Consider the following 14,076-nt stretch of genomic DNA (forward strand, 5'->3'; position numbering starts at 1 on the left):
CTCAGTGACAGAACGCTCGGTGCAGCATCTGAAATCCGCAAGAGAAACAAGCAGCAGCAACCCTCGTCTTGTAAGAAAACGACAACTTGCTGTTGGAATTTGCGCCGCGAGGAGTTTGGGAAAAGTCAATGTAGCCGAGTCTTGTTGGTTCAACAGACGATAATGCATGATTCGAAAATCGCCATTTCGTCTTCTAGCTAAGCAGCTTCACCGATAGCGGTTTGCAGTCGTGTCTCGATAAGGAATATTAAATCAAAAATGCATCGACAGTGTCACCAGGTTCCAAATCGTTCCTCGCTGCAATGGCGGTCCATCGCAAGCAATCTCCCCAGTACATCCCACCAACTTTAGTCCATTGATCAAGACCTGCCTTTTTCGCGTCGCCGTCCGAAAATTCGCCTGCTGATGGTTAGCCGTGGAAACTCCCCTCAAGATTGTGCACGAAAGTCGGGGACCTCACATTTGTTAGCTAGCTTATCCAAAAAGGAAGCCACGCAGTCTTTCAGGCCATATTTCTTCATGGAAATCCCCTTTCTGAGGGAGCTGGACGCCGATGGACACCCATTTTCGTCGTATGCAACAGCAAGTGTCAGATTGTAGCCCATTTTCGAGTTTCCAGTTGAGTGGAAGAGCTCACATTCTCCCGCCGATACCCGGCCGAGACCCGGCGCATCATTTGCGAATTCAGATCCTTCGTAAAAAACGATATTGTCGGCAATTAGAGTCTGGCAAAACTGCCGGATTGGGCCTGAATCCATTTGGAACGGCGAGAATTCAACGCCGTGGATCCACACTGTTGGACTTGGAATCGCGCTTGACGCTTTGAAACTGACAGGAGTAGCACAGTTCACCACACCGGCCTTCGCTGGGCTTGTAGTGGTTGTGAACGCAGTCCAGTGGGCACAGTGAGAGGTTAGCTCATCCCTGGGAGCAGGAGTAGAAGTGATGGTTTGGAGACCCCATGGGGCTGTACACCTTGCACTACCAAAAGCGGCCACTCCCTCACAAGTCCGTACGTAGACTGCGGTGTAGCTTCTAAGGGTCGTTGTGAGGGTCGCATGCCCGCCGGCGCCGACAGAGATTGGCAGACTCGAAGTTGTTCTGCTCACTAGCGAGACCCCTGATGAGCCGAATGTCCAGGGGCCACCTGCGCCCGACGTGGGAAGTGACGAGACCAATGTAGACGATATCAGTACTCCTCCTGAGAAGACCTCGCTATACACATTGCCGTTGTCATCTGTGGCCACCACCGTGAAATCCCGTAGGCTGCTCGGAATTACTGGAGTTGTGATAGGAGGGCTGGAGATGGTAACATGAGAGCTCGTATTGGTCAAACTCTGTGAGGTCAATGTTGCCGAATGAGACGTGCTCGGAATGGTGCTCGAGGTGGTGTTGCCCATGGTCTGTGTGGTGTTTGACCCGAAGCTGAAAGGACTGAACTGTACTGTCGCGTTATCGGGAATAGGAGGGAACTGAGTAATCCACGAGGCAATCTCAGCTGATATGGACGGATCATACCACCAGGAATTAGCCGTGCAAGCCGGAGCTATTGCTGAGGAGTTGACAGTGGTGGTGGTAAGTGTATTGGTTCCAGAGCACTGTGTAACGGTCGTGCATTCGGTCGTGCACGATTGAGTGGCAGAGAAAGTTCCATTTGAGCTCAGAGTCCAGCAGATGTCTATGCATGAAGAGAATGCTGTCGATGAACATGAACTGGACGAACTGGATGTACCCGACGAACTTGGCGAGTTCGTCGTTGGCTCATTCGATGGATTTGCTGCTGGATTGGTCGTACACGGCGATGCTGTACAATGGATTGTAGGAATGGTCAAAGTTGCAGAGGGCAGAGGAGGAACTGGAGGATGAATGGGAATCTGCATCAGTTAGTTCCACATGATGGAAGTTCGCGGGTTGAAATTTGGAATACGCACCGTGGGAATCGGGAATCCATTGAAACCCAGATTGTTGCATGGTAAATGGCATTTTGATCCCAGGAGTGAAAAGATGCATCCAGCTATGGATCCTACCCAGTCGAGGACATCACCACAACCAGGCTTGCACAAAGGGCCGACACAAGCCCAAGCCCAGAAAGGAAAGTCAATGTAGCCACCCTGAATATTCCGGGTGCTGTGTGAAAGAGTAGCAGTCCATGACATCGACGTGGTACTGCTGCTGCCGCTTGTTCTGGTCACGCCCTGCTCGGAAGTAATGCTCCATGGATTGGGTGTGTTTGTGTCATAAGAGAAGCCGGTAGGGAGCGCAAGCCAAACGCCAGATTGCCCAACAGATGTGGTCACGGAGCAAATCCAGCCATCGCCACAACTCGAACCTGACGGTTTTTGGGCGTAACATAGTGGGTCTGCTAGCCAACAGAAGGGGCACAAGCAGTTGACTGTGCTGGCAACCACGACTGTTCCTGCGATCTCCGTCATGCTCGACTCCCCAGAGATCGACAAGGGCCAGCACCATGGAGCAACAGAGTACGAGCCAGATGCGGTATCATTTATGTAATTGTAGCCACATGACATTTCGCCAAAGAGTGAAACAGTGGGGAGGGGTCCAGGTGGGAAAGGAGTCACCGTGATTCCAGCCAGGGGGGCAAGTGTCCCACTGAAAGCTGAGCTCGACGCAGGCAGAGGGAGGGGGATGAAGGCACCACTGGAGGAACTTGGCCCAGGCACAGACGACAAACTGAAGGTAATGCTGGAAGAGGGGCTCTCCCTGGCCGAAGTCGGATGCGTCGATTCACCAAAAGATGATCTCGAGCCTGATGGGGACTGGGTCTGTGAACCTCTAACACTCGACGACGGCGACACTGGGACTGGGAGAGGAACACTGGAACCAGCAGTCTGGGTCGTCGAGGACACTTGCACGATGCTGATGGTTGTGCGAATGACAGTGACAAATGTCGTTGAAGTTAGATCGATCGTGCTGGTGAATGAAGAAACGATTTCAGAACCAGCAACAGTCACATTGACAACAGAAAGTGAGCTCATAGTTGACAAGCTCCCATTCGAGGTTGGTCCCTGTGATGACAGTGTCTGTGAAGACATGCTGCTGTTCCGTGAAAAAGATTGAACCGTGCTCAATGTGCCGTTTGCCGAGAAGGGCGGAGCTATGCTCGAGGGTGCGACTGGCTGGGAAAAGTTCGACGCGCTCGTAGCAGACTCTGTCGCCCGAGTACCGGGCTGACTTGACTGCGGGACAACAGACAATGAGCCTCGAGAGGAAGAATACATGGTTCCAGAAGCGGAGACCGAGGCCATCTGACTGGTGGACGTCCCGTTTGTAGAGCCACTAAGCAAAGGGTGACTTAGCATAGAGGAGGCAATGCTGCTAATCGACTTCGTACTAGAGACATAGGAAGCGGACGAAGACATGCTGACAGATGGCGCAACTCCTGTACTAGTTGTTGAGCCAGAGGGAGTGGAGACCGGGTTCGACGAAGTCTGCGAGGTAAATGCGCTAGAGCTCGATTTACTCGCGGACGTCTCAACCGACGAAGTCACAGACGAAGAGCTGGCGCCGCCAGAAGTCGGGATGGAGGAACTAGACGGAACAACAGGGGCATTGCTTGTCGAGCTGCTGGCCATGCTCCAGTCTCCCCAGGGATGCGGACCTAGCCACCTCGTTAGTGGACAATTTTGGAAATTTTGGGAAGACCTGCCAGGATGGTGAGGGTCATTGTCGCAGGTAGGGCAGTCAACATTTGCATCAGCTCGCTTGATGTCCGATCCGAGTCGCGCAGCTTGGGCCGGGTTACTGAGGCTGGCGACCAGGCCAAAGACGACAAAATGAATGAGACGCGCCATTGCGGCTGGTCAGCGAATGTGGAAGTCGGTCTGAGAATATGACCTTGACAATTGTCCAAAGCTCACAGACTGTGGATGAGACGCTGGAGAAGAAGGGTCAAGAATCCAAGAGCCGCAGAAGAGATAAATAGGGCCCAACTATCCACCACCTTGGAGTGCTGAATCAAAATTTCCACTTCCTGTCACGGAGAATGACGAGCGAGTGAAGATGAGGAGTAACAATCGGGTTGCGCGTTGTTGTGGCATTGTAGTGAAGATTGAGTGGAAGAAAGGGAACGGTCACTGAGGGTGCTTGAAGCAATCTTTGCTCTCGCCCAAGCGGTCGCCGTCGCCTTGAGCAGGTCAGCGTTGTTTGCTGTGATCTGAAATTTCTGTCAAGGTCTTCATTACCAGCATGATTCCCGTAGTCTTAGTGACATGTTCCGAATGACTTGCTTGGTCTCTACCTTTGTTTACCCTGCATACAGAGCTCAGTTTCCAAACTCAACACAGAGGCATTCTCACCTGTTGCTAAACCAGAACATCATTCCCAAGGCATAGTTCACATTGGGTGACTGAAATCCATCACCAGCGAAGAGAGTTGCCTTCATTGTTACCCCGGCCACTGATAGCCTCAATGGTCAGACTGTCCGCTGTCTTGCTTTATAAATGAACGTCATATGTCGCGGGTCTTGATCTCAACGCAGAACTTCTGACTAATGATAAAGAGTGGGCTGGAGTCGACTGGCACCACGCGTTAATCGCGAGGGAACATAGTGACTGGCCAACATGGTTAAGTATTCCATCGCGCACATACCAGAGCAGTTGTCCGAAGGTGGAAGACCAAAGTAACATCTCGATCAATGGCTGAAGAATCTTCCGAAGTCGCAGCAAGTAATCAGAAGTCATTTCAATCCAAAAAAGCCAGAAAACTAGTGACAAAGTGCGCTACAGGATAGCGGATTCGGATTTCCCCGAGACTCCCACTGCGCATATCACTTTCGTGGGTGTTGGTACTTGGGAGACGTGTATCATACGGCTTCTCCTCCATTTCCTCCATACGCAAGTATGAATCTTTCCCAACCTTCCCCGCACTGTTTGTGCCTGTTCTTCTGTGGGGAACCTCAAGGCTGACCAGGTCTCGAGTAACAGGAGCGGACATGGGGCTTCGGCAGATGCATTCGAAATGAACGGAGAATTGCCGAATGCCTGGTCTGGTGTGTTTCGATCCATACTCAACAAGATATAAAACGAGATGGTGGCCTCGCCGTCTGCTTGCCGCCCGGCCAAGCATTTCTAAACCAACGCTCGAGAGTTGAACATTACGCTTCGGTTTTTGCCTTAGCTGACACAATGCCTGGGCTTCTTCTAACACCAGAGACCGAGTTCAAGAAGATCCAAATCAAGAAGCTGCACCCAACATTCGCGGCTGAGATTGAAGGCGTTGATTTCTCCAAGCCGATTCCGGATGATGTGTTCAGGGAGATTCTCGCCGCATCTGCAAAAGTAATCCCCTACGATGGACTGCCCTGCTGCAAGTTTCCAGATTCTGACCGCTTCACAGTATGGCGTGATTGTGTTCCGTAAGACTGGGCTCGACGACACAGGGCACGTTGAATTTTCTCGCCGATTCGGCGACTTGGATGACATCAGACCGTACATGACCAACGGGAGGAAGCCACGATATGAGTACTATGAGCTTTTTGATGCTGGTAATATCGACCCCGATACGAACACTGTTCTGTCGCCAGATAGTCCCCGTGCCCAATACAACAAGGGCAACGCCCTGTACCACGTCGACTCGTCATTTAACCCACGAAGGGCATCGTACTCGATTCTGAAGGCGCACGAGCTCCCACCGCCCAACACTGGTGGCAATACCGGGTTTGCTGACACGAGGGCGGCATTTGATGAATTGGACCCGGAGCTGAAGGCTGAGCTCTTGGAAAAGAACTATATTGGGGCCCATTCCCTCTATTCATCGCGCAAGAAGGCAGCACCAGATTATTTCAAAGATGTCGACGTGACCAAGTTTCCGATGCACAAACATTGCATTGTGCAGAAGCATGAACCTTCAGGTCGGATGAATTTATATATTGCCGCCCATATGGACCATGTCGTGGATGTCCCTCCGGAAAAGTCGAAGGAGCTTATGGACAAGCTTATGGCGCATGCGACACAGGACAAGTATACCCTAAGCATTCCATGGAACGACCCTGGTGACTTGATCATCTGGGACAACACGTAAGTCAATCATCGCACACTCAGAGAATCTCGATGGCCTTCAAACGAGCATCTGGTCGGCAGCGAGGCTAATTCGATGTTTAGCTGTGTTATGCATCGAGCTGAGGGCGGATCATTCGCCGGAAAATACCGAAGAGACCTGAGGAGGACCACGGTCCATGATGACAGCCCTCAGGCTTGGGGCCTCAACAGAGAAGGACAGGATGAGAGACCGGGCTTCGTATTGTATAACTTATGAAGCTTCTTTCCAAAGGCCCACATTGACTGTCTACAGCTTCAACCAGAATCTGCCAGAAACACGAGCATGACGGACGTGGGAATAGCAAATGAGGCAGGTGCTCCGTAGAGATGGAGAGTTGGTGTTGAAAGCAGTCAGGAGTATCTCACACTGGCAAGGCTGAAATCGAGCCTCGATAGGTCTTGGCAGATTATGTAACCACAATGGTCAAATTTAGTGCCACCGAAAGTGCCTTTCATGCCTTCGCTTTTGTCCCGCATTGCTACTTGGACCCTTTCCCATTCAACCTCATAACAACTCCACACACCTGCATTGCAATTTCTTCCCGTAATCCCAGTCGACCAAACCAGCACACTCTAAAGACGATCTCTGGGCGGCGACTCCAGGCGCCCAGTCCGTATCTTCAGAGCCGGTGCTGTTGACAGATCCCGAGCCCTCATTGATTTCCCCGCCATTGAGGCATAAGCAGGGCTGCATTACACCCTCCACGATGGCCAACATAAATTGGCGCACTATCAACGTCGACGCCTACGATCCCGACTCCGCCTTGAACTTCCCTCTTTCCACTCTCCTCCCAGCCAACCTACCCGCACCCTCCACATCCTCTGAATCCGCACAGATAGGCCAACAGGTCCGGCAACTCCTCCGCGCCGGTGACAGCGTGGGTGCCTTACAATCGGCACTGGAGACCGCTCCTCTCGCGGGCGATGAGGGTGCAAAGCAAGTCCATCTCACCACTGTCTTGGAAGTACTACAAGGAATCAGACAGAGCGATGTCAGTCGGATATTGACGGAAATCCTGAAACAGCCGGGTGGAACGGCATTGGGGGATACCTTAATGAAGTACATCTACAAGGGTATGGCTAGCGGGAGCGGTACAACCAGTGGGAAAGGGGTGAGTCCGCAGGCGACGGGTACCGGTTTCAGTCAGATACAATCGAGGAATTTTGGGGAAGGCGGAGGTGGCCAGGTCATGAGTGTCCTATTGAGCTGGCATGAGAAGTTGACAGAGGTTGTGGGCGTCGGTGGGATCGTGAGAGTTATGTGCGATCGACGAACGGTATGAAGTTCATGCCCATAAAATGGTCTACTTCTACACAACTTCAGACAACATGTCATGGGAGGAGGTGACGAGTGGGTTGTATGCCCCGGTGGCATACTGAAAAGATCTCTACCCCGGGCAGATGCAAAAGACATAGACGAATGGACAACATGGTGCTCGATGCAATGGCCATTGGCTGGAAATGCAAATCATTCAAGGATGGAGGTATTTCTTCAAGCCCTGGTTTATATCGAGTTGCTGCTTTACCGTTAACAGTCGACTCTTCCAACGCCAAGCACCATCCAATAACTCAACTCTCGCTTCCCATCATCCGCCTCTTCCCCGTCTTCGAGCACCTTCTCCCTATCTCGTTTCCGTCTCTCTACAATACCTGCAGTCTCATCCTCGGTAACGGTCCACTCGAGCCTCACTCTAATGGGAATTTCGATGACATCCTCGTCCTCGTCCAGTTCCTCGCCCTCATTTCTCAGAATGCTCGCGGGGATAATCTCAATGACCACGCTGGCCCAGTTCCTACCATGCTCGTACAGTTTGCCCGCGATCTGTTCTCCGCCCGCTGTGTTGTTGGCACTGGCCATTGCTTGACTCGGAGGGTTGTTGAGTGCGTCGTCCCAAGCGTCGCTGTTCTTCCCGATCTGAAACTGTGGACACAAGATCGTGACTCGGTGTCCATGCTTTCCCGGCGTCACGCTGGGGCTTCCCAAACTGACATTCACATCATCGAACAGCGGATTGCGCAGTGTCATTATGAACTGGACGGGTTTTGCGGCCGCAAGGACAACATCGCCTCCATCAGGTCCTACAGAGGACAGGCCACCAGGGACTGGGAGCGGTTTAATGGTCACAAAAGGGATATAGCTAAGCGCTATCAATTTGATGCGGTATCGTGCAGAGGAGATTTTCAGTTCAGGCCGAGTGAGGATGTGTTTACAGGTTGCGCAGCGCTTGGATCGTTTGGTACGCATCAGTGTGGGCATGGGCCTGAGCTCCGAGACTGTGCGTGCTTGGGGATTGCCGATGAAGGGAGGGTTCTGCAAAGTCCTTTGTGGCATGGTTGTGGTTTCTTCGTATTGGCAGGGTGTAGAACTATGTGGCTCATGAAGCTTGAGCCCTTCACTCGCTGTCCGTGCCTCTCGCATGATTGTAAGCTTCTGTCGAGCCCGTTTAAGTGAGTTTTCTCTATTGGTGTAGATGTTCATAATACGTTGGAGTGATGATGGGGAAGAGTAGGCCATGTCCAGCGCAGAGGTAGGAAAGCCGGCGTCAGTTGCTGACGATTCGGCGATTTGGTCCTTGTAGAATGTCTTCAGGGCGTTGAATCTTGACGTCGGATCTAAAGCAGGTTGTGACTCGGGTTGCCCTTTGGCCTCCACAACCTCCCCTATTTCCTCAAGAGATAAAGGGGGTCGTGACAGTGAAGATTTGCGTGCCGCATCATCTTGGTAGGACGGTGATTTCAATGTGGAAGTCTTTCGTTTGCCCCCATTTGCCATGTCATCAAGCTGACCGCGGACACCGGTCGCCTTGTCGAGCTTGATACCAACATCGAGGGTGCTCCACATGCAGTAGTTGCAGTTGAGGATGAAAGGGCCGTCTTTCGGGTCGCCGATAGAAGTGGTGATCATCTGGGATGTGCATATGGGACAATGGAAGCAATTTCGAGGACACCTGTTCCCTTCACTTCTCACCATGACCCTGGGACTCTCAAAGAGGCAGTCTGGGCAGTAGGTTGCATTGATCTCTTCGGTCACGCAGCGAGGGCATTTGATCTCGTGGCATTCTTCGCAGTACAACAAATGCTCTGGGGGAAACAGAGAAAAGGCAGAACGTGGATGTCGCGGATCAAAAGTCTCTTCACCGTCTTGAACTTGCTCAAAGTCAACATCGCGCGAGGATCGCTTCGACTTCAATGCTCTATTGGAAGCATCTGAACAGGGGCAGGAGACGAAAGTGTAGGGAAATGCCACCGCCATGGCGCCGGCCTGGACCCAATTTGCGGTCAGGAGAGGCACAATTTCATGAAAGAACACGCCAAGCAGGATGCCACTTTCAATCTGATCTGGACGAGAGAGAATACCGACTTACCTTCTCTTCGCATTTTAGAGGGCTGGAATTATTTCTCACCATCGAACCAGACGCGGTCAGACGCGGTTGCGGGTAACTTTCCTTCCTCGATATTGACATCATTCTGCTAGCCGACCCGAGACGACTTCTCTTCTACAAGCACTCCGTGCTGTCCACCATCATCTATCTACGGTCCTTGTACCAGATATATTCCACAATGAAGCCACCGGCGCTTCGGCCATGGCTTCCCACTGCAGCTCTACGACGACGTCTATGCTTCCACAGGTCATACGCAATACAGGTCCCCGGGGGTCCAACTCTCCAGGTCTTCAACGAGAATGTGAAGTACCTCCAGAAAGAACGGGCTGCCTCAAATGCAGAATACAGCCGCAAGGTCGACTATTTGAAAGATGAGGTAGCCCAGAGACTTGTTGACCGACTCCTCGACATCAATCGCGAGTTCCCCCATGTACTCGACCTGGGCGCCAATAGCTGCAACATAGCACGAGCACTCTCTAAGCCGCCATTGAGCGCGCAAGAGTTGCCAGAAGGAGCAGCAGACTCCAAGATCCCTCTCTCAGAACGGATACATCGCCTCACCTGTGCAGATACTTCTCCGACGACTCTCCACCGCGACGATTCGCTGCCTGCGCCCACAGTTCCGATCACACAAGAGGTCCTCCCTTCTCTTGAGACGCTGCCTTTTGAGGCGAACACTTTCGATGCTGTTCTCTCTTCTCTAACTCTCCATTGGATCAACGACCTCCCATCCGTCCTGTCAAGCATAAACAACATCCTTAAACCTGACGCCCCCTTCCTCGCGGCCATGTTCGGCGGAGACACACTTTTTGAATTACGCTCATCTCTGCAACTGGCTGATCTTGAGCGCCGTGGTGGCGTTTCTCCGCACATATCACCGTTGGCGGACGTCAGAGACGTGGGGAATCTGCTCGGCCGAGCTGGATTCAGGCTTTTGACCGTCGACGTTGACGACATAATAGTCGAATACCCCGACACGTTTGCATTAATGACGGATATTCAAGCCATGGGCGAAGGAAACGCCATTCTCAAGTCCATGGGTGGCCCCATGAGTCGAGATGTGTTGTTGGCCAACGAGGCCATATACAGGGAATTGCATTGTAAAGAGGATGAAAAGGATAGAATACCGGCCACTTTTAGAGTGATTTACATGATTGGGTGGAAGGCTGGTAAGGGGCAGCCACAACCTTTAGAACGAGGAAGTGGGAATGTTAACATGAAGGATATACTCGGCGGAGGAGAATTCATGTAGCCGTAGTAATCGTGTACAAAAGTCAACCAAAAGAACGGTGAGCAATTTGAACAAATATTTTGTCTTCTATCCCTCTCTCGAAAGATGTCTGCAAGGCTTTTGCCGCGGGTTTCAATCCTCAACTGAACGGTACTCCATCCTTGGTTCGATCCAAGCACAATGTTCCCGGTAGCATGCCGCAGAGACCCAGTCCATCCATACAATAAGACTTTGCGCAGCGCGATGAAATAGACCGATTGTCCTCCGCTCTGGGTGCATCTGCGCACTCCAGGCTCTCTCGTATCATGTCAACGCACCTCGGCCTGTCCTTTTGCATTCGTCTCATCACTAGCCCTTCCACCTGTCATCTAGAAGTCGGTAGAGCTGCTCATAGGGAATTCGAAGCCGCAAACTCGTCCAGTCAACTTCCGATACACCTCGGAGTAGGTGTCGAGTCTGTAATCCACTCCACCCCGCTCCTTCTCATCAAGAATGACCTTCAACACCTTGCTTCCATCCTCTTTGGTCCTCAATCTCTTGCCCACAATCTCAACTGGATAGACGACATCCGCAAGGATAGCGTCGTGGACAGCAGTCAGAGTACGGCTTCGCGGACGCTTCTGGGTCTGGCTGGTGCGAGAGCGGTTGGAGCGCTTGGGGCGGGGAAGGATGCGGCGCGAGGCAAGGATCAAGACGTGGCGGTCTGAGAATTTCTTCTCGAGTTCGCGGGTCAGGCGCTGTTGGACCTTGTGGAAGCCTGCAAGCAGGGGCACCGGAACAAAGATGACGACGGCGCGCTTGCCATGGCCGACTTCGAGCTGGAGGACAGAAAGCCATTGTTAGCATTGTGATGTCCGTTATTTCCAGAACGTTGCCGGCAGTTTGGAGGTCTGCCTGATGAACAAACGTCTCATACCTCGCGAGCGGACACGAATTGGAGCGGTCTCAAGGCGACCTTAAGGTCAGGGATGTTGGTCTCGAGTTCATAAAGAGCGGTTGCGATGCTGGTTTCCAGCTCCGAAGGATGCTGCCTCGAAGGGCTGTTGTGGGCGATCTTGTTAAGGGCAGGTTGAGACATGATTGCGACTTGATAGATGTCAAGTTATTCGCAATCTGCAGTTGTCCCAGGAGATTGAAGGTTAGTAGTTGAGGCCTTGCAGGTTGTCGACAACGATCTGAACAATCAATCCTCATTTTCGCGGGATGCGCCAAGATTTTCGTGCGTTGCCCTAAGATCCGGAAAGGGGAAGGAGCGCGTGGGTCAGAAAAACTCACCGTACAATCTGCGCTTGATGGCGAATGCCCAACCATATCCGCTCTTCTCTCGTAACGCCTCCAGATAAACACCACCACCACCAGCCACATTGCCACTTCTTATTAATCATGGAGTTTAGACAAGCGACCTTCGTCCGCTGATAAATTCTGACGGCCGCCTTCAGATATTCAAAACCCCCACTAGCGAGAACATAGGGACGTCCTACCCTGACAGCATCGAGCTCCATCGAGCGATTGGCGCACTCGGATATGGGGGCCGGACAAAGACCTACTGGCAAGCTGCGCAAGGAGCTCCGTTTCCTGACCCGAGTTGTCATGCATAACAAGTACTTGTACACTTTTGGCCCTGGTGGCCCCATGTATTCTAGGTTGCGTTGCGTCAGGCGCGAAACGTCAACATTACCATGAGCTTTTGGAATTCGGCAGACAGGACATCAGATTATCCAACCCCGCCGGTTCGGTCTCAAGCGACTTCGGTAGTACCATTTTCTGCCGGATGTGCAACCACTCGCACCCCTTTCCCCGGAGATAAGCAGATGTCTTCATCGTTGGGTCTTTTACAGGTAAGTGGAGCATATAAGGTATGTAAAATGGTGTTGTCACTCCGTCTATATAAGTTCGAGATCTGCCTGGGGCTTTCCCACCACCTCCGTCTACCATCTTCTTCGAGTTTGAATCGATTTTCCAAGCGCCCTTTTCATCTGCCTTGTTTCCATTTCTCTCAGTTAACTTCCATTAAACCTGATTCTCAATATGTCTCTTCCGAAGACTACACCTGCTTGGGTTATCGAATCCAATAGCCCGGAGACGCCAGGATGGGGGAACTTGAAATTTGTCGAGGACTACCCTGTCCCAGAGCTTGGTGAGAACGACTGCCTGGTCCAAATCCAAGCAGTATCTCTCAATTACAGAGATCTGGTTATACCCAAGGTAAAGTGTACACCTTCAACCACAGACCCCGAGGTTGAAACATGGTGTACAGGGCCAGTATCCGCTACCGCTCAGTCTCCCATGTGTCGCCGCCTCGGATGGCGCGGGCAAAATTTTGGCTGTGGGCACGAAAGTAACTCAATTCGAAGAAGGCGATAAGGTGGTCACACAGTTCACCCAAGCACATCAGTACGGTCCTGTTACCGCTGAGATGATGAGCACCACCTTGGGCGGCACCACCCACGGCTGTCTACGCAGGTACGCAGTCTTCCCAGCGTCGGGGCTCGTTCATGCTCCATCAAATCTTACTCCAACCGAGGCGGGAACTCTGACTTGTGCTCCCCTCACCTCCTGGAACGCGCTATTTGGTCTTCAATCCAAGGCCTTGAAACCTGGAGAAGTAGTCCTTACCCAAGGAACAGGCGGCGTCTCTCTTGCCGCCATTCAATTCGCGAAGGCTGCCGGTGCGACCGTCATTGCAACAACCTCATCAGATGAGAAGGCAAAGCGGTTGGAAAAGATGGGAGCTGATATTGTCATCAATTACAAGACGGACCCGAACTGGGGCGAGACAGCAAAGAGGCTGTCCCCTGGTAAGGCGGGCGTAGATCATATCATTGAGGTTGGTGGGCCCGGCACAATGACACAGTCGTTGAAAGGTGCGTTGCATTTTCCATCATTTCATATCCTAGCGTCGTCTGACACCTGTCTCCAGCAATCAAACTCGAAGGGGTGATTTCTGTGATCGGTTTCCTTGGCGGTTTTAAAGCGAAGGACGAACCCAATACGCTGGCGGCTCTGTCTGCGGGCTGCATCATCCGCGGGATCCTGATAGGATCAAAGGCCCAGCTGATCGAGATGAATCGGTGCATTGACGCGAACAACATTCATCCGGTGGTGGACGAGAAGACATTCAGCCTTGAAGATGCGCCGGAGGCATACGAATACCAGTGGCAGCAGAAGAACTTTGGCAAGGTCGTGATACGGCTCTAGAGTGACTTTCAACCTGAATGAGCAGAGGACAAGCACCCAGTTAGGAGTCGAGTCAGTAAACCAGGGATGGCAGAAGATCAGAGAGATCGAGGAGATTGATGCCATGCAGAGTAAATGCATGCTAAGAATCTAAGATCATTCGTCGGTAGTGTCCTCGATTCAATAGCAAATATTACTCCGTGCTGAAGTACAATTATTCAGCTCCCCT

At 52.0% G+C, this 14,076-nt stretch overlaps 8 protein-coding genes across 8 annotated transcripts; 5 read left to right on the plus strand and 3 right to left on the minus strand.

Annotated features, from left to right (window-relative positions):
* Window positions 1-428: 428 nt before the first annotated feature.
* Window positions 429-1,400, minus strand: A1O5_11185 (uncharacterized protein; the record flags this gene model as incomplete). The annotated part of the gene is made up of 1 exon (XM_007751758.1): window positions 429-1,400. The coding sequence occupies one exon, from the start codon at window positions 1,398-1,400 to the stop codon at window positions 429-431; it is 972 nt and encodes a 323-aa protein (XP_007749948.1).
* Window positions 1,401-1,503: 103 nt separating this feature from the next.
* On the plus strand, window positions 1,504-1,866 carry A1O5_11186 (uncharacterized protein; the record flags this gene model as incomplete). The annotated part of the gene is made up of 2 exons (XM_007751759.1): window positions 1,504-1,575; window positions 1,675-1,866. 2 exons carry the CDS (start codon window positions 1,504-1,506, stop codon window positions 1,864-1,866), a joined length of 264 nt encoding a protein of 87 aa, XP_007749949.1.
* Window positions 1,867-5,144: 3,278 nt separating this feature from the next.
* A1O5_11187 (alpha-ketoglutarate-dependent 2,4-dichlorophenoxyacetate dioxygenase) lies at window positions 5,145-6,273 on the plus strand (the record flags this gene model as incomplete). Its single annotated transcript, XM_007751760.1, has 3 exons — window positions 5,145-5,297; window positions 5,356-6,035; window positions 6,120-6,273. 3 exons carry the CDS (start codon window positions 5,145-5,147, stop codon window positions 6,271-6,273), a joined length of 987 nt encoding a protein of 328 aa, XP_007749950.1.
* A 490-nt stretch (window positions 6,274-6,763) lies between these two features.
* On the plus strand, window positions 6,764-7,339 carry A1O5_11188 (actin like protein 2/3 complex, subunit 5; the record flags this gene model as incomplete). The annotated part of the gene is made up of 1 exon (XM_007751761.1): window positions 6,764-7,339. One exon carries the CDS (start codon window positions 6,764-6,766, stop codon window positions 7,337-7,339), a length of 576 nt encoding a protein of 191 aa, XP_007749951.1.
* Window positions 7,340-7,584: 245 nt separating this feature from the next.
* Window positions 7,585-9,309, minus strand: A1O5_11189 (uncharacterized protein; the record flags this gene model as incomplete). Its single annotated transcript, XM_007751762.1, has 1 exon — window positions 7,585-9,309. The coding sequence occupies one exon, from the start codon at window positions 9,307-9,309 to the stop codon at window positions 7,585-7,587; it is 1,725 nt and encodes a 574-aa protein (XP_007749952.1).
* A 308-nt stretch (window positions 9,310-9,617) lies between these two features.
* A1O5_11190 (uncharacterized protein) lies at window positions 9,618-10,691 on the plus strand (the record flags this gene model as incomplete). Its single annotated transcript, XM_007751763.1, has 1 exon — window positions 9,618-10,691. One exon carries the CDS (start codon window positions 9,618-9,620, stop codon window positions 10,689-10,691), a length of 1,074 nt encoding a protein of 357 aa, XP_007749953.1.
* A 347-nt stretch (window positions 10,692-11,038) lies between these two features.
* On the minus strand, window positions 11,039-11,748 carry A1O5_11191 (40S ribosomal protein S7; the record flags this gene model as incomplete). The annotated part of the gene is made up of 2 exons (XM_007751764.1): window positions 11,039-11,488; window positions 11,587-11,748. The coding sequence occupies 2 exons, from the start codon at window positions 11,746-11,748 to the stop codon at window positions 11,039-11,041; spliced, it is 612 nt and encodes a 203-aa protein (XP_007749954.1).
* Window positions 11,749-12,698: 950 nt separating this feature from the next.
* On the plus strand, window positions 12,699-13,868 carry A1O5_11192 (alcohol dehydrogenase; the record flags this gene model as incomplete). Its single annotated transcript, XM_007751765.1, has 3 exons — window positions 12,699-12,875; window positions 12,928-13,534; window positions 13,591-13,868. 3 exons carry the CDS (start codon window positions 12,699-12,701, stop codon window positions 13,866-13,868), a joined length of 1,062 nt encoding a protein of 353 aa, XP_007749955.1.
* Between the last annotated feature and the right edge of the window lie 208 nt (window positions 13,869-14,076).

This window comes from Cladophialophora psammophila, assembly GCF_000585535.1.
Source record: "Cladophialophora psammophila CBS 110553 chromosome Unknown aczJe-supercont1.24, whole genome shotgun sequence".
Taxonomy (NCBI): domain Eukaryota; kingdom Fungi; phylum Ascomycota; class Eurotiomycetes; order Chaetothyriales; family Herpotrichiellaceae; genus Cladophialophora; species Cladophialophora psammophila.